Source organism: Neocloeon triangulifer, unplaced genomic scaffold (genome assembly GCF_031216515.1).
Source record: "Neocloeon triangulifer isolate White Clay Creek 2 clone unplaced genomic scaffold, ASM3121651v1 ptg000001l, whole genome shotgun sequence".
Classification (NCBI taxonomy): Eukaryota; Metazoa; Arthropoda; class Insecta; order Ephemeroptera; family Baetidae; genus Neocloeon; species Neocloeon triangulifer.
In genome coordinates, this window is record NW_026775544.1 from 6,691,400 (window position 1) to 6,719,245 (window position 27,846).

General features: G+C 34.6%; 1 protein-coding gene and 1 non-coding gene across 16 annotated transcripts in view; both read right to left on the minus strand.

The window, feature by feature from the left end:
* The window catches only part of LOC132205125 (calmodulin-binding transcription activator 1), a 242,176-nt gene that overhangs the window by 178,100 nt on the left and 36,230 nt on the right, over positions 1 to 27,846 (minus strand). For 14 of the 15 annotated variants that reach the window (XR_009442678.1, XR_009442675.1, XM_059634017.1 and 11 more), the window contains 2 exons: positions 26,409 to 26,523; positions 7,898 to 7,981 (listed from right to left, as the gene is read on the minus strand). Coding sequence is in view for 13 of the 15 variants with exons in the window: in XM_059634017.1 (XP_059490000.1) it covers positions 7,898 to 7,970 (73 nt within the window). In the remaining 2 variants the exon portion in view is untranslated. The remainder of the gene's footprint in view (positions 1 to 7,897; positions 7,982 to 26,408; positions 26,524 to 27,846) is intronic. The other variant, XM_059634025.1, reaches the window with a different exon arrangement.
* Trnap-agg (transfer RNA proline (anticodon AGG)) lies at positions 17,692 to 17,763 on the minus strand. Its single transcript has one exon. It is a non-coding gene; the product is annotated as a tRNA-Pro (tRNA).

Below are 27,846 nucleotides of genomic sequence, written 5' to 3' on the forward strand. Positions count from 1 at the left end.
CGCGCGCATTAAAATGAGATAGGCCGCAGATAGCGCCCAAATTGGTGTCCCTTCCAAAGATACCGATTGACCTTTGGAAAAAGCACAAATAAAGTTAAACAAAAGACAGCGAATTGTCATGCCAGAGAAATTTGTTTGGTTTCTCGCAAGGGAACGTTAGTAATGTTTAGTGAATTTTTAAGGAGAAGCGAGATGTAAAAAAATTATCTTTGATTTTTCTTTTAATTCCCTATAAATTGAATAGTAAAATTAGTTCTTTGAAGGACTCCTTAGGGCATATTCTTGTCTGTTCAACAATTGATAACAGTTAAAATTGATAATTATTGCATAAGAAAAATAAAATAAATTATTCTGTTGTAAGAATTTAATATGATTATGACAAAATTAAGTTTTTTAGAGCCTTTATAAATTTAATTTGTTTCAATGGAGGAGCCTCATGCTATTTTATTTTGTACTAAATAACAATTTTGATTTTTGAATAAAGTCGGTTACGGTAGTGTGTTGACGTTCCCTCTAGCTTAAATATTCGAAATGTTCATTACATTAAAATTGACTGCTGGAAAAGAGAGTTTATATTGTTTTTGGATTGTTTCTAATGGGCACGAAATCGGCCAGTTTGTAATCAATCGAACAAAAAACTGCCTCGTCATATCACATATAAATATTATTTTGGAGAAGGAGGAAAATGATATCATTATGTTTTGTTTGAGCCGATAAAAGTTGCCGGAAAGCAGCCAAGCAGTCAGTCAGTAAAGTAATTCAGCTTTGATCTCTCTCTGTGCCAATGTTTACATTTTTCTTGAGCGCGGGTGATTTTTCAAGAGTGGCTTTGTGCGCTCCTCTGCTGGCAAGTGCACGGGGGCGCGCAGATAAAAGCAGAAAGAAAAACATTTTGTGAAGTGCATTGAAATTAATTTTGAGCCATTATCTGCTGGTCTGCCGGCTGATACGGGAGGGAGTCGAGCGCCGCACCACGATATATACGGAACACAGCAATTGACCCAGAATCGTGACATCGTTCCTGTCTTTGAGCTCGCGCCCTTTTATGTGAACTCTTTCGTACACGTTCGTCGTGCACCCCGTGTTTTGATTGTAATGCCCTCACAGTATATATGTATACATACAGGGGGTGAGCGCTCTGGGAAAACCACCACCGCCGCTCACCTTGCAAGAACGGCCCCGCTTTTTTAATGAATGAGAATAAAACTAGAGAGACACGCCAGTGATCTGCGACCTGATTTCCAATCCCATTGCCAGCAGAAGATAAACAATCTTATAACTATTGTCATTAAAAATGCAAGCTACTCGAAATTATTTTTAATAGCTAATTATTATTATAATAAAAATCAATTTCAGTTATTCACGTAATCAATAACAATATTAAATATCAAATACTTTCATAATATTCTTTGTTTTTCATCTTTTTTTTTAAGCTATAAAAGTAAATTACTTTAATTTATATTTCGTTTAAAAATATGATCCATTGTATAAGACAATTTCACTTCCTTCAAAAATAGTGATTTTTTTCTTCTCTTGTTGCTCGAAATTAATTGGAATTATCAATTTACAAATATTCTATTTTATAAGTAAATTTTTTAAATTGCGTTACACAGAAATATTCTAGCAATATTTTTTGACTTACATATTATGCTTTAAAAAATTACAATTTCCTTGATTAGTTTTGTTTCTCTTAAGGAAATATGGTCAAGGAATTAATATCAAACTTGATTGTACTGTAATTTTTTTAGCTTTTCTTGTCAGACCTTAATTATTTGCCTGGTAAAGTTTTATAATAATAAATTATAGCCCACATCCTTAAAAGGTTTTTAATTACACGTTTTTTACTAATTAATTTTAACCATAAATCTCAGACAAAACAAGCGTGTAGAAACAAATAATAAACCTTATCAAATTTTATTTCCCTCTCTCCCTACACGGAATTAAAAATCTTTTTCAAATTACGTCCGGAACTGGAGTAAGAAGTGTACAAATACGTTTGTCCGGAGACCGTCGCGCACTACTTTTGTGGTTTCCTCAGTTGTTTATGTTTATATACCATACGGGAAGTTCATGGCTCGGCGTAATTAAAACAATATTCATGTAAACGGAATAAATTATTTGCCCGCACGTTATTTGGTGCGGGGAGAGCATTTTGCGTGTCTCTCGAGCAGCAGAAAATTTATTTAATATACGAGAAAAGGGGGCGGAGGGGGTGTCGTGAGGTTGCTTTTTGCATGCTGGATGGTTTAACAAAGTGAACCAACAATTTCTGCGACGACTAACGGCGCGGCGATGACGATTTGACCGCGTAACAGAAGAATAGTTACATATCCTCTCTTCTTGCTGCCCATAAACACGATGATATACGGCGCCGCTGGAAGGGGTTAATGGCGTTTGTGTGTTTCGCTTCTTCTTCTTCTTCTTCCCTCTCGCCACGCGCTGCCCAACGCAGACACCCCTTGCGAGAACGAGACGGAGTCCGCGCGTCGCCGCCAAATGCGTACGCACATTTGTTAGTTTACCAAACCATTCGATTTGTAGACTAAACATTAGTACGCGGCAAAATTAAGCGCTAAATCTAACAAGAGTTCAAATTTTTATCAATTTCATTTTGTTTATAATTCTCAGTTGCATTGTAATTGAAAATTTTATTTTTAGAATTAATGGGAAGAATTGGATCTACTTATTGCACCCAATTGCGAAGTATTGAAATCGTTTTGCTGCAAAATAAAATTCATTTGACGTCTGTTGGTTTCCACAGGCATTAGTCAGTGATGGGAAATGCATGCCTTGAAGTCGTTTCTGAGTCAAATGGGGTCAATTGGGCGATATTGGCTGCAATCACAGGACCAATTTACACCTGAGGGCTGCATGCATCAGTTGTGGAGAGCTACAATAACATTTAAATATTACATTAAACTCGCGGCGGCGGCGACGGCGATGGTGAGAAGAGGTGCTTGGAAACGCTCCCTGAAGGGGCTGCGAGAGCATCGATGAAAGTGGCACATTTAATTCCATATTCATTGTTATTAGGCGCCGTTGCTTGTGTATATTTAAAAAGCGCGTTAAATTTCACGATCGCTGCACGAGAGGAGGAGGATTTTTACACGCGAATAAAAATTTAGCTGCTGTAGCCGTTATGATTATTATCCGCGGGAAATGGTAACGTCCTGTCTATATTCGCTACAACAAAATCTCAAGCACAAGAAGAAGTCGCATGCATTTTTTAACAGAGCTCCTCTCATACATACGCAAGAGGGCGCCTCCGTTATTGGACTCTGGTGACACATCCTCTCTCAAACATGTCCTTTCTTTTCCAAAAAACGCCGTGAAAAAATAATGCTCCACTCGTATTTTATACAAGTATCAGGTGTTCGCCTTGTAATAAACTCGGCCCTGCTAAATTATTTCAATATTGCATAAGAATGAGACGACGTGTTTGGGGCGCAAAAATAAAAACGTCTGTCTTTTCTTGTGGACGTCAGTAGGCTAGTGTATTGTAGGCTATCAAATTTTCTCTACGTTAAAAAATGCAATTTCTGCACATATCAGTTATGATTCTATGCCCACTGGCACCCATTTCAAGCAGATGAAAATGAATTTATTTATTTGATTTCCTACTAGATAAACTAAAACATAGACTGGATGAATAATATTTTTACATTTTACCGGCAAAAATTATGTTTTATGGACCATAAAAATATACTTCCATGAAAGTCTGCTTTAGATTTTTGTAATATAATTTTTCTCCATAATCGTCGGTAAGGAGCAATTCAGAGTGCTTAAGAAAATTGTTATTTAGCATCACCTTTAAGGGCATTATTTTGGTGATAAAATCGGCTGATTTTGCCCAATAAGGTCCTGTTTAAATAAAATATTATTAAGCGCATATTATGGTTTGTCTTTAAAAATTTTAGTAAAATTTAATTCGACCAAAATTTGATAAAAAAAAACGACTAAAATGCACTAACCGAGATATCAGGTGTTTGAAATCAATTTTAATAAGGCGGGTTTTATTGTCGGTTTGTCGGCACCTCCGTCGTTCCATTATCTGTCAGGTGGGATCATAAAAAAGTGGCCCCACGGCTCGACTTGAAGCACTTTTCGCTTCAATATCCATCGGTGACCGGCAGTAAAATTCTTAATACGGTGTGTGCAGATGAGGTGTGTTCCTTTCTTTCTTTATTTTCATTCGCGTGCTCCAATGTAAATGTAGTGCCCGATTTCGGTGGGTCGTAAATCACTGCAATGATTTTTTCATGACTTCCAGCCAACGGAATAAAATAAAATGCAGATTTTTCTGCACTTTATGGGTGAGAGAAAGAATGCAGTCGCGAAAGCTCGGAAGATGAATTGATCGCCGTACTGATTCCGACACAAAAACTTTTCGAGAAGCAGTGAATGAAAGATGACCCACTTTTTTGCAGCCAGAGAGAAGATTGGACCCCGTTATGGAGCTTATGGCCGTTTTTGTTACTACATGCAGCCAATCTCTCTCTTTTCCGAAGGTTTTTGTGCTGAAATGCACTTATTGAAAGGACGTACACGAGAGAGAAAGAGCACTGGGTATTTTATCATAATTTTAATCCGCCATATCATTTCTTGAGTGAAATGCAATTGAAAAGAGAACATCCCGAATGCAGACATGCACTAGCAATTTCAATTTTCATAAAAGAAAATGGGCTGAAATAAACGGAGGAAATCCTTTTTACGTCTTGCATTGTTTCTACAAGAAGGCATTGCAAATTGTTTCGTGTTTTCTGCAATCAATAAGTGGAGAGAAGAGTAAATGAATGAAAAAATACAAAGTGAAATGCTAGTTTATTTCTAGTCTTTCTAGATTTTTCTTCCCAAGAGCTAGAAAGTAGAAACTCAACTTTTAAGGAATCATAAAATCATGGTTTTTATTTCAAAATGAAATTTATTTACGATTGTATTTATCTAATCTTGAGTATCAATCATAAATCATAACAAAAAATCAGTTATTTACTTTTTAAAATAGTAACTAGACTCAAAATTTTTCTAATAATACACAATTCAATTAACACACAATTTCAGAATAATTGTTCTACTTCACTTTTTTCTACATTAATTAAAAAAATTCTCAGAATTTTTCTGTCAATTTTCTGAATATAATAGATTAAAATTTATATTTAAGTTTTCATTTTCTCCCATTGTCAGCCATAACTTAACAAAGAAAAGTAAAAACTACTTGGACAAACAACATTTACATCCCCGTTTCAATCAGCAACTCCCTTTCATTGATCTGCAGCCCATGTTTGTAAAAAAAAAAACATGTATAAAAACATGAAGAGCTACAATTGCTGTGTCGGTGCTTATGTACAAAGCTCAAGTGGAGGCAAAAGAGAGGACGGAAAGACTAGCTCTTCTTGTGCCAGGCCCGCCGAGTGCAGCGCGGAACTGCACTTTTACGACGCCATTACTTGCAGTAAATCGCGTGTAACGTTATTATTTGTAATCAACTGGCTCGTGAGATAATTTAATTGGCCTAATTCGTCTCCAGGTACCGCTTGCTTGCGCTGCACTTTGGCAGCAAAAACAAAAACTTGTTCTCGACGCTCTATTTTTAATTCAGATCATTTTGAATTGATAAAAATAAAAAAAGACATTTTCCCAAATGTGACATTTTGCTGACACTATCCCGAAATGAAATCGCACGCGATAATTTACAGTCCGCTGTAGTGAAGTAAACATTTTTATAAAATGAAAAAAAGTGCCAAGCCGGTTACATACATTTTTAGTTTCGAATCTTCTCGCAAGGAATGTGTTTGAAGTGGGCCATCACCATTTATATAGAACACTGAATGCGCTCTTTTAATATTAATATAGACATTTTAATTAGACATCATAGTAATTAGGATACATAATAAATATCTATGAGCCTGCGTAGATGTGTTTGTTATACTGTATTTTAGTGTACATACTTTTTCCCACTATTTTTACAATTTTCTCTCTGAAAACACTGCAAATAATATCTCATTCTGGTTATAAGGGCTAATTCTTATAGATGCTCTGGTAGAAAAAAAAGCTCGCGTTTGCCCTATGAAAACGGGATTAAGAACAATGTAATTTTAAAAATTGTCTGGAGAATCATATGATTAACTGATGTTTACAATTTTCTTGCCGAATATTTGATTTTTTTCCAAATTGGATTTTCTTCTTGCAAAACATGCCTGGTGAGAGAGTGACAGTGGCTGAGAGGCTTTAATAAAGTATTTTTCCAACTTCACTTACCGGCTGGTTTAAGGTACCAGTGGCGATTTATCAGGTATATAAATCAAAGCCACTGCCGCCGCGTGGCCTTACCATAATTACATACCATTTCCATACGAGGGGCGGCGTATTTTATATGACATGCATTTTTTCCTCCATTATTGTTGGCGGCTGGAATTATGCTTATAAGGAAGGAATGAGCATGCAATAACAAACGTGCTTCGTTTCAATTATTGCATACGGTGTTGATAAATCCCCAGCGGGAAAAGAGTAACGCGCAGTGATAAGCGCGAGACAAAGAGGAGCGAAAATAAGGCAGAAGGAATAAATTGAAATTATTACAGCCGAGCCTGGCGATTACGTTCGTATTATGCTCGCAGCTTTTACGAGAGAGATGAAATTATTAATTTTTATAATACGAATGTGAGTAAGAGTCGTAAAATAAAAGCAGCCAGACGGCGTGTTTAATAAAATTTGTTAAATTTCAACCCTTATCCGCGTGCACATTGCGAGCGCGCCAGTTAATCAAGCAGAATTATTACGTCGGACAACAAGCTCTGACTTTTACTGGCGGGAATAGTTAATTGCGAGTGACAGCACTTTTGCTGTAAAACCATATATCTCGCCGCGCGAATCTCTCTCATTCTACACGCCGCCGATTCGCACCCGACAGTGGAATTCGCGCGCGATTATAACTCATATCTTGTAATGTCGTTTTATATAATTGTGTGCGTTGTGTTGTCGAACGAATTAATTTTACGACATGCTGCGAGAAAGTCGTTTGATAATATGTAAATCTAGAAACAAATGCCTATCTCTAGCTTTTGTAATTCTAGTTGTAACTCTCTGCAATAAAATTTATATTATCCAACACTGAAATGTTTAAAAAAAATTGTTACATAAAATATTATGGTTTTCTTCTTCTTCTTTTTTATACTGTTCACTATAACATTGAAACGAAAAAATTGAAAAAATTTCATTTTTTTCTAAATATGCCACATTGTGTGAAACGTAAATATTTTAATATTAAAAAGAAAATATTTCTTACACCCTAAACTTTAAAAAAATCATAAAATTCATTAAAAAATATAGAACACGTTCTACATAGATGAAGTAAGTTAAATTAAAATTTGTGTTTCTAAAATTAAGCTTATCTATGTGTTTTCAATAAATTTGCAGATCATTTCTTTCCGGATGTAATTTTAGTTCATTTCCAAAATGATTATTTAGTCAATCCAAATAAAAAATTTATATTCAGCTTTTCATAGTTATTAACAATAAAACTGACTTTAATCATAAATTTTTACTTCACTCTCCGATGCATTTCAAAAGTATTTTAAAACTTCTGATTCACAAAAGTTTAAATTTTCATGAATTATGTGACCAGAGATGAATGCTAAGTTTTTTTTATTTTTATTTATCACAAATCGTAAGAGATCTAACAATAAGTAATAAAACTCAACTTTTAGTATCAAGAAAAAAAGTCTAATTTGTGATGTATTGCTGATTGTTGTGTCACATGGCGCCGGTGGCATGAAACGGCCCGGTTGTAAAAGGCTGTAGATTGGTCTACCGCCGGCGACGAACAATAAAAGTAATGGGTTTTTAAACGCAGCCCCCCAAATTAGAAACAACAAAAAATATAAAACGGTCGTTCACTTACTTTTGACAGCAATGAAATGAGTCCCGAACACAAGGGCTACCAGCTCTGGATTCGGCTTCCAAATATTGGACATCTTTTACGGCACTAAACAAAACATTGACTGGGTTGTAGATTACAAAAGCAACTAAAACAAGAATGCTGATGTGTTATCAGCAAAAATATACAAAAAAGCGTGTAATATGGCGTTATCTTATCTTATCGTCCACACAAAAAATTGGACAACTTCTGAAATGATTTCAGCCGGCAACATTATTTACAATATTTCTGGGTCGCTATATAAATTTATAAATAAAAATGGAATAAATAAAGATCAAAAGAGAAAATTTAACATCAGGAAAAATGAAAAGAAGAATAATTTGTTTTGTTAATTAGTACAGGAATTATAATAATTTGGCTGAATCCGATCCGGAAGAGATCGTGAAAGTTATATTTAAAATTATATTTTTTTTCTAAAACTTCCACAAAATAAAACAATTAAGCATTGGAAGGCAACATAATAAGCTTTAAGGACGTCATCTGTAACTTTGATCAATTTGGGAATTTATTCTGTTAACAAATTTTTATTTTTTGATATAAATTAATTTTGAATTTTAGATTCAATGTTTGAAAATCTAAGCAATTCTTAATTTTTACTACTAGAGTAATTATAAACAATTTTTTTTTTTAAGTTTAATTAACATGATAGAAGAAAAATCGTTTCGTTCTTCAAAGTATATAATTATTGCATAGCACCATTCAACATAAATAATTATTCATATTAATTCATTCATATATGGAATTTACTGTAACTGAAGGCATTTAAATTTTTTAAAGAGTTGGACAAATACCTGGATGAAAAACACACGTGGCCAATAAGCGGCAGAGGGGAATTTTCGGGTGTATATTATATACCCACTATTAGAGCCATAAATTTGAGGTCACTTTATGCTCTTATCGCGCACGGTTAAATTAAACCTCATTACCGCCGTGAAAGTTAGAACGCGACAATAATACATTACAAAGTAAAAAGCCATTATTTAATTGCACGCCCCACATAAAGTATACACGACGTCGGCGGTGAGGAAATAAAATATATATTCACGTTTACACGCCGGCCGGTGGGCGCTCACACACACTTATTATATCCTTTATCAATGTAAAAAGTGGTGCTGGCTGAGCAGACACACAAATACCACCGACAAAAACCCCAAAAATTTATAATTGCTCGTCAGGCAATTGTGGTTTGGGCACTTCAGCTGCCGTAATTACCCAGAGTTGTTGATTTTGTGCTCATGCTATAATATCATTTTAAAGTGGATCACAATCCCCTGAGAAATATTATATTTGTAATAAAAAAAGTGAAAAATAAAATATGCAACTGCAACAACCTCACACAAGTAGAAATATATGTATACGAGTTTTGGAAAAAACACAAGGATAAGCATAATATAATATTGGTAATCCAACAATTGTTTTGGTGACGAGTACAGTAATTAGTGTAATACTAACTTTTTTACACTGAATAGAAAATAAATTAATAAAATTATTTTTTACGAACTATATAAAAATTCAAATACCATCTAAATCATACTTATATTTGCTTGCATAAACCACTAACAATGATGTGGCTCAGATGTGGGTGTTGGTATGATTATGAATTAAGCAGTTTTTCTTGAACGTGGAAATTAATTAAAATGAACAATTTAAACTGAATGCTAACAAGTTATAATTTAATAAAAATCAGAGTAATTATGTAAATTGTGAAAAACAGAACTTAAGTAAAGGAATATATCGCATGCTTGAAAAAAATCCTACTTTTCAGCTCTAGGTACAAGAATGACACACATTTGTGTGAGAATTCGCAAATTGTGTTGCTAGCTATCTGCGCCTTCCGTAATAAATTTCAAATTCAAAACTTTAATGTTCTGTTCCGTGAAACAAAAGCGAACATAAATAATATTATACGACCTCCTCAGGCGCGCGGCCGCTGCGATGGGAATTATCACAATGAAAGCGATTTTATTATACCTGGCGTATATAAAAATGTACTTAAAATTATGATTATTGCTGCACTAGACTGCTCAGTTTGATTGCAAACACAATCGCATATATACACATTTATAAAATACATACACACTGGGGAGAGAGGCGCGGGCTAGGCCGAGTTAGCGAAATATCGTCGCCAGCCATGCATCCCGCGTAAAACGTTGTAAAATAATATTTCTGCGGGCTGATGTCTAAAATTTATATTTGTTTTACGTGTTCCTACTTGATCTCATATAATATGTACCGCCGTATATCTATTTTTACAGCAATACACTAATAAAATATAAAACTCCCGAATATCTCTCGCGCGCACACACAACACATCTCTCTTTCCCCGGATAAAACGATGCAATTCCAGAGTGAATTATTACCCGCGGTGGACGAACGGAAAAAAACTACATAACTACGGAATATATTGTATAAAATTTAGGGGCTGAAAAGCTAGCATGAATCTTCACACAAAATTGCTTTATTCCCACGTCTTTTCCAAAAAATAACGGAATAATTGCAATGAATATTAAAAACTATTTAAATTACGAATACAACAAACTGAGATACATTGCAGGTCAGGTTTGGATTGGATTGCTGCAAGGATTTATCTGGATCTTGATTAAGTAGTTGATTAAACTAATATTTAGTTTCTGTTTTGCGCAAGCTCTTTCAATTAAAAACTCGTACCTGAAAAACGCAAAGAGTTTTAGGAGGAATTAAAAATCTTACAATTAGACTTCACGAATAGCAAGTTTCATGATAGTAATTTTTTTGATTCACTTGATCAAAAATAGAAGATTTTTACAAAATGAAATCAAATTTTTTTCACATACTCCGAACCTAAGCGGAAAATGAGAGAGGCTTTGTTGAAAAATTGAGTGTTTTAATTAATTGAGACGTTAGGTGATGAATGTGGAAGATTTAATTTTGGAGGAAATACAAACATCAGCCAGGCACGCACGCCCCAAGAACCAGAAGTTTCCTTATTTTTCCTGCCGCTTTTTAATGCGAGGAATAAAATAAAAGGGTTAACCAAGTTTGTGTGTATTTATATATAGAGCAGAGCACCACTTTTGACGTCAGCTGTATTCTGTTTCCAAGCGTATGTGTGGACCTCAAAAAGTGCTACAAACCATGTATCGTGCCTGGGGGTCGTTTCAAAACTCGCAAAAGTAAGGATTAGACCCCGACGAGCGCCTACTTAAAAGACCAGCGCGCAGAAACTAGACCAGCTATGTGTGCAGCAGCTTTTCTGGCGTGCAATTGCCGAGTGTTAGCCCCAAAGAAATTGGCAGGGATTTTCTTTATATGTATTTAACGTATGCTGCCACGGAAAACCACTGACTGCCAGCTTAAAATTTCTACTGTATATGAACAATTTTTGTACGACTGCTTTGCATACATTTCGGTCTCTTTTCGTATCAGAAAAGCAACGTTAATCCCTTTTCTCTGCGCCTCGTGTCGGACACAACACATTCTCTTAATTTAATAAAATGCACCCGCGCGCGCATGGCCGGAAAGGGAGAATTTATTTTGCAAAATGGGAAAGCAAGGGTTTTGCAATATAAAAGCGAACTTAGTTTCACAGCCGGTATGAACAAAAACTTTAGGAATTAAATTCTAGCACAATAACAATAGAGGAAGATTCAATAAGGGGTAAAAAACTTATACCCAAAACTAATTCTTCAAAATACTGGAAATTCTGACAAAATTTAAACTTTTGTAAAACAAAAATATCAATTTCATATTATTTTCATGAATGAGTGATTCTTTTCCCCATCTTTTTTTAGATCCAAATTCTCTAAACTATTAACATTACCACGCGATCATCGCGATTTTTTTTTAGGTTTTCAATTATATTTGAGGCGGAAGAATTCATGTTTGCTAAATTGAGTCTCAACGCCATATGACAAACACTTTGTTATCTTAAGCTTGTCACTGAATAACGAAAATTAAATTCAGAATGCGTCACGATTTCAATAAATTCTTTAAATGCTTGAAAGAAAAGTGACTTTAAAAATAAAAAAAATTGAAGAAAATTTCGTATATCTCTAAATTTTTCATTCAAAGCGAAAGTTTTACTATTTATTCAATTTTTTATTTTATGAAAGTTTTGCAGTGGCAGTCCGTTCCTGACGATAGCGTGATAGCATGAGTGTCAACTCGCGTCTTGAGCTTACTTGTTTCGCGACAGATTATTCAAATATCGCGGCCGCCCTACACCCCTAATTCGCTCTCAGACTCGCAAGTCCGTGTCCGTCCGAACGTCTAAAGATGTTCATCTTGCTTAGAGCCCAGACGTCACACGCATAAAAAGGATTTATATATTTTGCTGGAAGCCAATCATCTGATGGATTGCAGCCGGCCGAGCTCGGCTCAACGCGCTCGCACGCATCAAAAAGGGTGCAGATGTGACAGACGCTCTCTCGAGGGCCTCACTGAAAGGCTTCAGTCAGTTCAGAGTGTTGTCGAATTGCCCTCGTAAAGTGTGGCCGCCGCAAGGAAAACGTGTATTGCTTATTTTTTTGGTCAGGTAGTGCAAAAAGTCGTGGTGGATGAGAAAGAAAAAGCGAATAAAGGAAGAAAACTCGGCAACTTTTCAACGTCAGACATTGCCACTTGCAACTTCTTGGAAATTGATTTTTGCACAATTATACTCTTTCTCTTTGAGTGTAAAAGTGGAGACAATTTTTGCAACAGTTCTTTTTTCTTAAAGTGAAAAAAAAATCTGATTAATTCAGTCAATTATTTAATAATGCTCTAAGCGCTCGGAACGTACTTATTTAGCTGTAAAAAATTTTCAACAGAATAGCTTATTTCAGAAAATCTATTTGGCATTATGAAAAAGCAATTTTTTGAACGAGATAAAAATAAACATCATATCATAGTCGTATCAAACAAAATTTTTACAGCAACTGTTCATTTACTTTGATGTGGTTTTTTTAATTACTACACATGTTTTATCTGCTCAATACATATTATCAGTTTAAATTCATCTTTTAGAAAAATTTAATTTTTATGATAAAACAATGATATTATATTTAAATAATTTTATAAAAAAGTAATTATTTTTTAATTTACAAAATTATAAAAAAGTATAATTCTTATAAATATAAAAATTCAATTTAATTTTCTATTATAAATTTAATTGAACCAGCAAAACTTTTTTTAATGTGTTATTACAAATACGAAACACTTTTAAGGACTCCTTATTGACACAGTCAAACCAAGTCAATGCGATCAATGGTTTGTTAAATTTCCAATAATTGCTCAAAGTGGCTTCTATTGCTGTAAAGACTTGTTTTGACTACGTCAATAAGGAGTCCTTAATCTTCAAAAATTCTCATTTTTTCCAAAAGTATAAGGGAAACTAGAGAAACATCTGGTTGGGGGCCAAATCCTAATTGATACGGCACGGTTCAGAGCTAAACAATAAAAGCCGTCTTTTATCTTTATGTGTGACACCGAAACGACATCTACATAAAAGTGAAGGGGACGCTTGCCGGGAAGGAGAAATTGGTGGCGAGAGGGCAAGGGTCGGCTTCTGCTCCATTTCTCTTCAAAAATGGGTCTTGTCGTCATTTCGCGTTGCTGGCGGGCGAAACTTGCTGACCGAACCTATTTCAGAGAGCAGCGCGACAGGACGAACGTGAACAGCAGGAAGTTTTCGCCACACACCCTTGTTGTGTGCAGTCTTGGCCGGGGTGGATTGAGAGGAGCAATTTTTATAAGAACGTGAGAGTAATCCACAAAACACGCCAGCCGCTCGCTATTTCGTACCAAGCGTCTGACGTATATACAAAAGTGTGTGTGTAACGAAATAAGAATGACAAAACAGCCTTTGACCTCTCCACCGAATTCGCGATGAGCTTCCAACGCCGGATAAAACGATATTTGCGGCGCTGCCGCCGAATATTCGTCCGTTCTGCATTCCCAAACACACCAGCAAGGCCGAGAGATCGAGACAGTGACTTATGACCCCTCAGACGTGCTGACCGCCGCTTTTTCCTTCGCACTTCATCACTTTCAATTGGCCGAATACTATCTGAAAGTTGCAGCCCGCTCGCCGCCGATGTGAAAAGGGTTGGAAAATCTGGCCTACGTGCAATTTCAAATTGGAAGAGCTAATTGAGGTGAAAATTTGCAACGATTTTTCAAGTTTTTGCCAATAAAAGCGAAGTAATATAAATGGCTTACAAAATAATACATGCATATTGATTAAATAATAAAATTAAATATAAACACGCCCATGTTATGAACGTATAATAAAATTATGCTTTTGATTTTAGCAAGTTTAATTTTCAAAAGTTCTTATTCAATAATTTGATTTCATTGTTAACGAATAATTTAGCTACGACGCAATAAGTTTAATCAAAGAGAAAGGAAAAAGCGCGCGCCGACTGCATACATAAATATTCCGCTAGTTCTGAAAAATAAATCAGTAAAGATGTGGGCGTGCATGTGTTGTCGAGTGGATGAGATTCGTCAAGAATCATTTGCCTAATGCTGAATGTGGTGTATTATGAAAATGACTGAGAAAGAAAAAAAGAGATTTTTCGGGCTGCTTTTTGAGTTGCTACATTCCTCTGCTCGTCGTGTGTAATGCATACGCTTAAAGTTAGGCAACCAAGCAAGCAAGCAGCAGCCACTGTTGGTTTGCGTCTGAAGGCACATAAATCACTGGCTTTATGAGCTGAATACAAATACACTTGATAATAATATACGAAGCCTGAGCTATAGGCCTTCATGAATAACTTATTTATTATCCATGATAATTTTGATTCTTTATACACGAACATTTCTTTTTCCCATATATTTATTTGTCCCTCTTTTCTTCTTGCAAATGTTCCTCTTCTTATTCGTAGTCGTCGCCGCCGACGACGATGGTGTTCTGCATTTTTTATCTCCAACATCACATGAATCGCCACTTTAAATACAAGATTTCCAGCAACGCCGAAATACACGCGCCACCCTCTTTTCTTTGCTCTACATTTTGACAGCATGACAAAGGGATATCGTTTAAATAGCTTAATAATAATCAGACAAATGACTGCGTAGCACAAAACCACGAAATACAGAGCGCGGAATTTATTAATATTAAGGCGTGAACTGAAGTTTGAATCTTAAATCACAATCTTTTATTTTTACTTTAAAAAAGGTTAAAAATTAGGAGAAAAGTTTACTTTCTGTGAGGTCCCACTTCTTCTTTGTATAACATCAAAGAATAAATTTATTAAAATTACAAACATTCAAATCATTTCATGCAATATTCTGTCTCAAATTTGCAACAATGAAGTAGGTTTCTTGATTTGTAATGCTCATTTTCTTACATAGAAAATTGTTATTTTTTTACTCAATCAGAGTCTGAGAGGTCAAACGACAAAATGAAATTATGTGTTATTGTTGTTAGGTGGCAAATTTACTTCTTGATTTGGTGTTTATTCCAAATTTATGTGTGTTTTCTCTCCATCAATAAAAAATAAAAATAATATTTGAGAAATAATTGGCAGCACTTAAATGAGAGAAAAATCTGTTTGAAGATAAGTTGACACTCGAGGAGATGATCATGGAAATGAAGAGATCGGGCTTTTCCTCGTTGCAGAAAAATTGTTTTTATTCAAAAAACACAAATGGCTCTACCAGTTTCGGTCACGGTCTGCGACCCTATTTCATGAGCAAGAAAGAGAGAAAAATTGTTGTCTAAGTAATTATTTTGTAACTTACTTGAAATTGAGGAACTTCAAAATTATTCCATACAATTAGTGACCTTTTGGCACTCTAGATTGTAAATCACACCTTATTTCAAGCTAATCAGAAGTTTAAAAATGCCAACAAGCAATAACCCATAAATCACAAAGTGAAATATTGTTATGGGGCGAGATTTAAAAATTCCTCCACCTCGATTTATTTCAGTGGAAATTATTATAAATTTATCAGAGAGAGCTGGTGGAAAAAGAAGTTGATATAGCATGCGAGAGTGTGAGAGGAAGGATTAAAAATTTTGAGCTTTATCGGTGGCGGTCGGAGATTAATTGCCCGGCAATATCATTTGCGAGGGGTGCTTCTCGCGGTTCACCAACAAGTATAATGAGAGAAGAGGCAAGAACGGTTCTCGCGGTTCCTTTATGCGATGAGATGGTCGGAGGTGCAAAACTCGTTCGCTCATCCCACGCCAGCATCTCGGCTTATTTACGACTGTTTCCACTTTGCCCATTATGGCTCTTTATTTTTATTAACCACATTCTTCTCAGGTAATTTAACCTTATGTTAATGAAGCCAAATAACAAGTAATGCACCCGCGCGCGCGCCACCGTTCTGACCATTACGCGTCTAGCACCAAATGGCCTAGCTCAGCCACCCTGCAAAAATTCAGACTTGCTCTCTGCTACATTTAACTGCACCCCAAAGACACACACACGCGCGCGCGTGTGTTTATACAGAAAATGCGCGCTTTCCAAATTAACCCTGTATTCGCCGCGTGGCGAAGCTGAGTAATTGAATCCAACGCCTTGCAAAGTCCACAAACACGCGGGCCAATTTGTTTTTTCGTTTAATTTTTTCTGTTCGGAGAGAAAATTGTGGAGTAGAAATGAAATTGCATATTACTATTTTGTAAAATTAATTTACTATACACACATAGCTCCTCCAAGAATCTTATGGATCATGATTCATAAAGAAATCTCTCAATTTTTTGCTTTTAATTTTAATTTAAGTCCCCTTCTTCTGCTGCGGAATAATGTACTTTATATTCTCGGCTTTTTTAACTGTTTTGTTTCGGACATTTTTAAGATATGAATAATATTGATTTTTTAAATCAAAGTGACCTTAAATACATTTCATTTGGACTAGAATATTTTATATAATAATGATCAAAATTTTAAATTTGTATTAATTCTTGTGTCCACGACAAAGGGAATTGTTAAAAAAAAAATGATATTTTTACCTCTATTTTTCTTAGCTGTGATCCCTTTAAGCAACAAACTGTCAGGTCGCCTATTAATACATTGTCCGTTGTGTGTCCAAAACATTTTGGATTAACGCTTGCTCTCTCAGCTCGCTTGTCGCCAACTAAATTTGCCAGGTCGCCAAACACAAGAGCCAATCAAAATCAAATTACTCTTTGCTCGAGGCGACATGTGTGTTCGTCGTTTGGTGTCATCCCTGTTAAACCACTAATGTCGCTGCCAATAATAACAAAAGGCCTCCTAATTTGTTGGCCTAATGAAGGGGATGCCCTTTAGGGTGCTGAGCCGCTCTATCGTTTGTCTAAGGCTTCGCGCCGACCGCCTTTCCAACGCATTATCCAACACAGTCAAATACATTAAACCCCTCCATAGACCATTATTCACGTATTGGGTGTTGAAAATAAACAATTTAAGAATCCAATCTTAATGAAAGAGCTTAAAATTCAAGTTTCACGTCGTTGTGTTGTAATTGTTTATTAATACTAAACATGTAATTATTTAAAGCAAGCATCATTAATTCCACGCGTGCATTGAATTATTTATACAAAATTTAATTACAAAAGAATTCATTTTTTAATTAAATTTTTTTCCTGTTTATTTCTGTTTATACCAAAACAAACACTGTAAAAGATAGAAAAATATAAACGCAAGAAAATTATAAAAAAAAGTGTAAATAATAATATGTGTATAATCAAAAAAAAATATAATTATAATATAAATCAAAGAATGATAAGCTGAATGAAATGTGTTTATTAAGTAAATTCCTTGAACGCTATTATTACAATTTAAAAAAAAAAAACAAGAAAAAATTATGGGCTCGGCCGGGATTTGAACCCGGGACCTCTCGCACCCTAAGCGAGAATCATACCCCTAGACCACCGAGCCGCTGATGAGTGCTAGACAATTCTATAACATTATGTTGCTTGAAAGCGACCCAGTTCAATGGCCTCTGGCCAAAGAGAAAGTTGTCTGACTTGGTCGGTGCTTCAAAAGGCGCGATCCGGCCAGGTAGGAGAACTGTGGCCTAGGTCAGGTGTGCGCAGCCACAGATTGGCGCACAGGTGCAAAATCGGCCGCGATTTTTGATCGCGCTGTTGGCGATGAATTATTGCACTCGGGCCACTTTAACGCAGACATATGAGTCACATGCGAGATAATAAATACTCTAGTACGGTTTCGCGCAAACATTTTTATTGGCCTGGTAATCAATATCCAGAGATGAAAAACATAAGTTTCCATAAATGTTTATTGGGCTCGAATAGAGTGCTGTTTGTTACTGTTTTTATCGCCAAAATTTGTTATAACACTTTTGAGTTAATTATGAGAAATAATTTATTTTTGTTTCATACAGCAATATTTTAAAACCTTCAGCAGCAGAAATATTTGTAATGAGTAAAAATAATTTTAAATAAATGGAATTGAAAATAAAGTCTCCATTTAAGTAACAAAAATTTGAGTATAAAAACATTGGTCGTATTTCAAACTTTTTATAATCCAAAATTATTTGAAATGTTAGTTGTTACTAATGAATGTGATATAATAAATGAATAAATCTGAAAGATATACATTAAAAGAGTACGCAAAAGTAAGATAAAAATTAAAATAGTTGAAATAAATCTTGTGACGGAATATATATATTTTGAGCTGATCCGCATTGATAAGTGATCTATCACATGGGTTTGACACAATAAGCTGTGCTATGGTACGGGTGCATGTTATTATATGTATTAAAAATCTCGGTCACTGATCACCACCAGTATTGTGTGTGGCTGCTTATGAGAGAGAGCGAGTATTTTTTGATCAATAACCAATGACAGCTGGCCGCAGACGGAATGACCGAATGGCGACATTTATTTGATGAGGCAGTGAGATATGGATTGGAATAACACGCGCGCGCTGTCTCATTTATTCAACTTCAACACGGGCTGCCGCTCTCGGTGATGCTCATCAACAAATTCATCGCCCGACCGTGGTTTCCGGCACCTTTTGGCGTGATTTGTGCGCTGATTGAATTGTACATCACAAAAAAAGGAAACGCAAAGTACAACAGATGACCTGGAAATCATAAATTTAAATATAATGACGTTAATAAAGGTAGGCGAATATTTATTCGTTTTTAATTTACTACAGCGCAATCATCATTTTAGCCCCTTTTTTAATCAAAGTTGCAAATTTTCTTACCAATTTAATTAATATTTGTTTGTTGGAAAGTAGAATAAGAATTTTCGGCACACAATCTCTAAAATGGCCTTTTTGTAGCTGAAGTAAATTTCAATTAATTTTCTGCGATTTCCCAACAATATATTTAACCATTATTTTAGTAAAAAATCAAAATCCCAAGCATTATAATATTTTATTTTTTCCTTTTTTTAAATTTTAGAAATAACAGAAAGCCTCTGAATGAAAATTAATTAGCATACTTCAAACTATTTATGTTCTCTGAAAACCGCCTATTTTGGAAAAAATTTCGTAGCTCATGTTTTGGTAATTTTATCTGTTTGAATTGGTTTTTACTGCATGTTTTGTGATCAGTCAATGATTTTGCACCTCTGCGAGCAACAGACGGAGTGAGAAAAGTCAATCAACTTAGATTTGTGATAAGCATTAGTGAGCGACAACTTTTACATTTTATTACTCGCTTTGTTTGATAAAAAAAAAAAAATTATAAAAATTATAATTTTTTTGAACGGCAAAAGAAATTTAGATTCAATTAATTAGGTTTTCTAGATACATAGAGACTTCGTAACAAAAAAGATTGAAAAATGGGGCGTCCATCAAGATATATCAAGCTAACACCTCTTTTAATGTATAATATAATTATGAAGGATAAAATAATTCCATTAAAAGCCATATTCAGCGGTATGGAGGATAAGTATTTATTTATATTATTTGTGTAACATAGATTATCATAGGACTATTTAAATAATTTTGTAAGTAATAATCAACAATTTCAGAATTATTTCTCTCAAAACTTGATATAAAAGACAAAAGAATTAGTAAACAATATATGGAAAATATTAAATTTAACATAAATTAATTAATAGAAAAATACGAAACTTATTATTGTATCAAAAAATAAACAAATTTTTTATGCTAGTTAATAATATTAGTAAGTATGTTATTATAAAAAATAATTTACAAACAACTCAATCTTAAGAAAAGCAGGCTTAATAAAGCGCTTGCCGAAAAGAGCCGATGCGTTATTAAAATTGCCTCTATGCATATAAAGCGAGAGAGACAACAATTAAAAATTAAAACTCCCAGCAGGACCCATTTGGAGTTTCGCTCTCTTAGCGCACACGCAGAAAAGCCTTCTCAGTTATTTAGTCATGGTGACGCAGGCGGTAATTGCTGCGAATTTATATCATATTATTGCAGCCGGGGTGGGAATTCGGGCCTAACTCGGTTTTAAACCCAAACACATGCCGTCACACACCAGAAGCCGCCGCCGACTCTCCTATTATTACAAAACTAGATTAAATTATTCCGGAAAAGAAAAGGGCCGCTCCACCACTAGCCCATCGGGGTAAAGCTTCTGGGATTTCGCTTCGCACACGGAATTTGTAAAAGCGCGCTTGGTCATGTATTATTCGTTAGTTACACAAATCCCAGCAGGACTCAATCACCGCAATCTTCTAATGACTGAGATGAAGCATGTGTGCAACCCTTAAACAAACCCTCGCGCAAAACACCCCTAGTGAAAGCACCCTAACTGTGAAATAGATGGGTATTTATATCTATATTCAAAAAATTACACTAAAAGGTTTGAATGAAAAATAGATATTGGAAAATACGATAGTATTGCAAATTTTGAATGAACATTCAATTAATCTAGTTTACAGACAATACTTTTGATTAGTTCATTGACAAAATTTTCAGTAATTACAAAATCTTCAAACAAGATAATTTTTAATTTTTTAAATAAAAAATTTTTCTGTACTTTGAAACGTAGATTTTGGATTGAGAATGCGACAAATGACTCTTAATTGTAAAATTAATTGAAATATGAATTATTGCTTTTAAATTCAATCAATGAGAATAACATTAACTACTTTGTTTTTTTTAATTACAATCGTGACAATAATTGTAAAATTTATATTTTCGCTTGTTTTTCATGAAGTAATGTATGAAAATAGAGCACCGCAACATGGAAATTAGCAAATCAAATATTAAATATAGATTTCTCGATAATGTACAAACAAGAATTTAAAAAATATTACAAAATAATAAATATATATAAATAAATAATAATATTTAATTAATTTCATCATGAGTAGTGGTAGAAAATAATTATAATTATATTTGTCTCGTTCAACTTTAAAAATTTAGTCCTCATAAGTTGCAATTTTTTTTTTGTCTATTTCAATAATATTTCCCTAATTTTTATTTTCTGTTATTTTTTAGGGCCAATTTTGGCGATCCACCATGTGTATCCATCCGATGTGCGAGTGCAGGAGCCCTAACTCTTCTGGAGGGATTTCAGCCGCTCAAGATGGATGGATGCTCTCTTCTCATCGCTTTGGCCCGATGATTGGTCCGGGCCTGATTGATTTGAGATGAATGGGCCTCGCTCTCTCAGTCGATGGGTCGGTCGGTGTCTGCGTGTGTGTGTTTCCAGAGCCGCCTACACGCGGATGCCTCCAGAATTTTTCCAAGAGAGGTGAAACTTATTGAGTCGGATCTATTTCGCTCGATCGTGTGTGTGCGGTTCCTTTGAGAACAAACGCTCACCAAATTGCATGGAACGGTCGGCGCTTTTCAAATTGGGCCCGCGAGAGAAAAAGACGAAGCTCCGTTTGTGCGAAAAGTTTTGAGAAATATGAAAGAGAGATAGAGAGGCTTTTGTATGGTTTAACTTTGCCATTTAACTTTTTTTTAATTCTCAATATTGTTTTGGAGTTTTTCATTCATTTGTTCATTGATAAATGTAAACAATTCTATAAAAATTACAATTTGATTTTTTGGTTAGAATATATAATGACTATTATAAAGTTTACATTTTTAAATATTAACAATATGTAACATTTACAAGCGGAAATAGAATTATAGTCTTTTTTTGAACGGAAATTCCTTTGGGTTTTTGATTTACATTATTCAAAATCTACAGGACAATTGAGCTAATTGTTGTTTTCTTGTGGAAATAATTGTAGATTTTCTTAACCAAAAATTAAAGATTAGTTACATTATTTGATCTTTGTTGTTAACTTGCTACATTTAAAAAAAAAAATCAAAAATTCAAAATTTAGTCATTGTCACAGGTACATATAGTTGCAAATTGTGTTTATTGATCTATCACAAAGGCAATTGCTGCCCATAACGGGATACATCATTTATACATTCAAAATTATACAAGTTATTATAATTGAGAGAAAAGATGATAATTTTACATATTATTATGTATTTCATAATTATACTACAGCAGGAAATACGTCTCCAATTTACAACTGGAAATAATGGGATATTTTGATTGCGCAATATAATTTCTAATTAAACATCAGAATTGAATGCAAGCTGATTTATTTATTACTCAATTAAATATTGTGTCACACGGCTGAGTTGAGAAAAGTGGTGGATGTGCAATTTGCAATGAATTACCTGACCTGGTCAATTTCATGTTGCAACGCAGGTCGGTAATTCAGCCGATTGTGTGAGAGAGAGGAGTGGAGAGAGGGAGCAGCATCCATCCGTGCAAATATACGTGCAAAAGCAAAACAACGTGTGTGTTTTGTGCTCCGAATGCAACCCGCGAAGCAATATTGTAGCTGATAGACGGCGGCGGCCAATAACAATGCACAATGGGAAAAATAACAGGCAATCAAACAGCACCATCGCATACGTTTTCATATTTGTGTACTTTGCAATTTCGATTTATGTCGCGTGCAAAGTCTATTGTGCGAAACAATCAAAATTACGACGGGCCACTGATTTATCCGGCAGCAAACAACAAAAATGTACACACAAACAACGCCACTGGTCGCCGATATTTACAGCAATTGGGCTTTATAATAAACGCGCCCGACCGCGACAACTGCCGCTCGCGCGTGTGTGTTTTGTGCTTTTGTCGCCACCACGCTCTCATATTATTTTTATTAATTACCTATTTTGGGCCTATCTTTTCATCGACGCTCATTTCGCATTCATCGGCCCGCAATACGGGTTTACGGTTGAAATTCATCGTTGCGGGGGTGTTCAAAAGGCGCAATTCAACCTCAATGGGCGATGAATGTTTGTTTGGATGTTTTTGTTAACTGATATTATTTGCATTGCAAAAAACTCGGTAAAATTATTTAGGATTCACGAAGAACTATCAGTTTAATTCAAATTTTTGATAATACAGAATGTATTACATTCTTAAAATAGTGCAGAAATTTAAGATGGGGGATCAAAAGGTCATTTATAAAAAATATAAAAGATTCTTAAATTCCTAAAAAGTCATTAATTCCAAGTATTTTAAATTTTAAATAAGAGCTTGACATAGAAATGAAGAGATCGGGCTTTTCCTTGTTGCAGAAAAATTGTTTTTTTTTTATTCAAAAACAAATGGCTCTTTTTTTCTGCAACAAGGAAAAGCCCGATCTCTTCATTTCCATGATTGTCTCCTCGAGGGTCAACTTATTCAAACAAAAGAGTGACATAATTTAAAATATCAAACCAATTTTTGAGGTAATTAATAAAGAAAAGGCATTGAATTTCACAAATTCTGACATATAATTAATAAGAAAGTTCAAATGCGACTGACAATGGGGAAGACAATTCCTGAAGGAATTTAACTGATAAAACTTTCAACTTATCTATTTCGATCAAAAATGAGAAATGAATTTATGTCGCCAGAAAGTTAATTTATTTTTAATACAAAATTCAAAAACATTAAAGTTTCAATCAAAGGAGCAAAAATTTTTGGTATTGTGGAAGTTTTAATTTGTCATTTACAACTTTTTTTATTGTTATGAAATCTATAAACTCGCATTTTTGCTGCATGTCACATTTCCAACATTTAACTTGCAAGATTATTCTGCTAAAAAATATATTTTTTTTTCTTTTTGTCAATTTTTACGTTCTTAGAAGATGATAAACTTAGACATTTGGGTTTTCTGAGCCACATTGTTTAATACTCATTCGATCCTTATGAGATGAGAGAGGGACTGTGCAAGGAGATTTTAAAACTGAATTAATCACTCTCGTAACCTTTGTTTACTTTGATGCACACCCGCAGAATCATTTTGCGGTTTGAACCGAGAGCACCTGCAAAAAAATCTATTTAGATAATGGTTTAATAACTTGTTGCTCGGGAATGATTCGGCGGGCGGCATTTGCGCACATAAATTCTCATCAGGCCGCATGAGTTACGGCTGGTAATAACAGCTAGGCGCGCGAGCGAGCGAGCGAGTAGCAAATATGTACATAGATACGTGCACACCACAGCAGCAACACAAACTGAATAAGAATGGGAGGTCGGGTGTCAGTCTTGCCGTATGATAAATGAAATGTGTTGACCTAATTTGAATATAAACTCGCTGGCAGACACACCCACCCCAGTGTGATCCCCCTGTGCAGAAGAAGAGAGGAATAATATTGTCTTGAGAACGAGCAACACGCCGTGCGAGTCCAATGCATTATCATAATATACAGATATGCAGAAACCTCGCTGAATAAAACCACCTCTCTTTTTTTATTATTTTGCTCTTCTATTAGCATAAAACTAGCGGCGGGTAATGAATTTTTTGTCCTCATTCATCTCTCCACCGCCGCGTTTGAATAATTCTCTCTTCTTTATTTTAGGGGTGCCTCACAATGTCCTAAAGACAATGTCCTAACAGAAAATGTCCTAACAGAAAATATCCTAAAGAAAATGTCCTACAGAAAATATCCTAAAGAAAATGCCCTAAAAGTGAGAATTGAAAATGTCCTAACAGAAAATATCCTAACGCCTGAAAATTATGACAAGTCATGTGTCATGTGCAAAAAAATTCAATTTATCCTTTCAAGTAATTTTGCGTTAAAATTTATCCTGATTCAAAATATTATTAATTTTACGTTTCATATATATAGTCTTTATCGGAAAATATACATTATAGACTTTTGAACTAATTTTAGTAATTTTTGGCTTTTGTAATGTCTGTAATATTTTTTTAAAAAATTTTTTTTCTTCGCTTTTTCTACGGGTAGTTAAGAAATATAACTATTAATCTTTCTTCTAGACAATAGTTTCAAAGAATTTCGTAAAAATCTTCAGGAAAATATATTTTAGTTTCCTATGAAAAAGTTTACTTACATTAGAAATATCATTGGAATTTTTTTTTCAAGACAAAAAATATGAAAAATTCTTATTGAAAATATTCGTTAAATTTATTTTCAATATACATTATAGTAATAATATTATTTTTTTAAATTAATTGTATTTGTGGAATATAATATGATTGTTTCAAACTTTTATGCACTTTAATATTTTGAATTATTTGATCAACTTTCTTTAGAAATGTGACAGAGAAGCATTCTTTCTGCATAAGTGAATTCATTTGATAAGGAATAAAGTTCATGTTAGTCCCCTGTTGAAAAAACTAATTTTTTTTTTATATATCAACCAATTTTCCGAAATTTAGGACATTTTCTTTAAATTCAATTAGGACAAAATCTTTAGGACAATGTGCGACCATAGCTTTTAGGACATTATCTTTAGGATATTTTCTTTAGGACATTCTCTGTTAGGACATTGTCTTTAACCTCAATTTAGGACATTTTCTTTAGGACATTATGATGGTACCCTTTATTTTATATACATTATATTATGCCCCTACATTTTTTCACCCCGTAACTCGCACACACTCGCTCTCACGTTATACACCTAGGCACACATTTCACTTGGTAATTTATTCGCTCCTGCCGGTCGCCGCCGCTTTGTGTATTATCATCGAAGCACCTTTCCGAGAGAGACCGACGGTGTTTTGCAAATATTGGTTTAATGAGAGCAATATTTCTCCGGCCAGGAAGCAAGTGCATGTAATTTTTAATGCTTTCCCGATCTATAGCATTCAAAATTCTTGCATTACTTGTATATATGAACAGAAAAGCAATAAAATCCGATAAAATATAAAATCTTAATTGTTTAATATATTTAGTAAAAAAGATTATACAGGAATTGAAAAATAATTATGCTGTTTTTCCTTGCTAGATTCTTAAAGCTACTTGGGAAAAAAGACCAAATTTATTTTCTTGTTAAAAAGTCCTTGGTTATAATTAAATAGGTCGTTTACAGTCTCAAATATTGTATTCTGTTGAATCAGAATGCCATAGTTCACAAAGACCCATTTTCATCAGAATTATTTATTCTGCTGAGTCAATCGAAAGATTTTAATTGAGTGAAGATAGGGAACAGAATTGTAACTATTTTTGATAAATTTGACGCACCCAAATATAGTGAAATACTAAAAACTTATTAAAATATTTCACAATTATCCTCAATATATATTTCCCGAATTTTTCCAAAATCAAAAAATATATATTATGTTTGGAAATAAAGAAATGCTACTCACGGATTTGCAGGCTGAGGCAGAAGAGCGCCGATGATGCCATGGCAACCAACGGGTGTGCAGAAAGAGAGATCAAACAAACGCCGGCGTCTCTTTGCAAGGGGTCAAGGGCTGCAGCCTGGAACACACAGAAATATTTCATCAGCACCTCCAGTTTGATGCTCTCTGTCTCTTTCACAGGAATTCCATTTGGCCTCTGCGTTCGCCGGCAGCAGCTTCTGTCCGTCGCGACAAATGGGATAAAAGTGCTGAAAGTAGCGCGCCCACTCACCCACCCACGTCGCTCTTTGACAAAAGGGACAAAGGACGCTTTGAAAATCAGATTAGCTGATCATTTAGAATCGGCGCGTCAGCCTCTCTGAAAGCAGATTTGCAGCCTTTGCGCAGAAAGAAAACCACTTATTAGAATTCAGTCTGTAGTCGAAAAATTATTGAATGAAAAAAAATTTTTTAGATAAAAATAAATTTGAATTTAAAAAAATAGCACGTGTTTTTAATTGTCAGGGTCTCTAGGACTCTAAGAATCTATTGCAATTAAGGTTATGTTTGATGATGTTTTGTAATTGCGATACATGCAAGCTCGCAAAAAAAATACGTACTGAGGTTTTTTTACCTCTAATAACCGGTGGGTCCGATGGAAACCGGCCACCTGACAAAATAAGTCGCAAGGTTTGTAACATTTAATAATATTTTTATTTCTTTTATTTCTCCTCTCAAATGGGTAAAATATTGTTTATTTGGTAAAGCGAAATACCTTTAACTAATTTTATAAACTTTTGTCCCGCATTGGAGGTTTTATAAGAATCCAGAGTAAAAATTTCAAATTATTTTATGAATATAACTTTTCTGTACATCAAAATAGAAACCTAAATACATGTTACCAAGACAATTCACCATGAATAACGAGTTTTCAGCCCATTTTCTTATCAATTTTCCCTCCCATCTCTCTGTTTGCAATAATTTCCAAAGTGAGTATATCTTCTCAAATTCACGAAAGAAATTATTATCCTCTCATTTGTCTATCTGATTGTGAGCACATGTACATACATCAAGTCGATTCACTTGTAATTACGACGGTTAGACAATGCTCTGGAGCGACGTGTGCGTCGCAGTGTGAAATGCACCCAGTATAATTATTGCCACGCAGTCAACCGGAATTTCTTATCCCCACAGGAAAGGCGAGGCATGCCTATTCACCACTCTTTTGACGTGTCGCTCAAATGAAACAGCGAATTCCGCATGTCTGTCGGAATTCGGCTCACGAGGGAACGCCGCCAACCTTCATTAACCGAATTTGATCAAACGTGGGAAATTGGATTTGTAGGAAATAAGAAACAATCTCAATTTTTGGTCCTTGTCATTATAGAACTCTAAAATGTATGCAACACTTGACTTGAAACTATACAAAAGCAGATAATGAGAAAATTGACGCAATTAATCA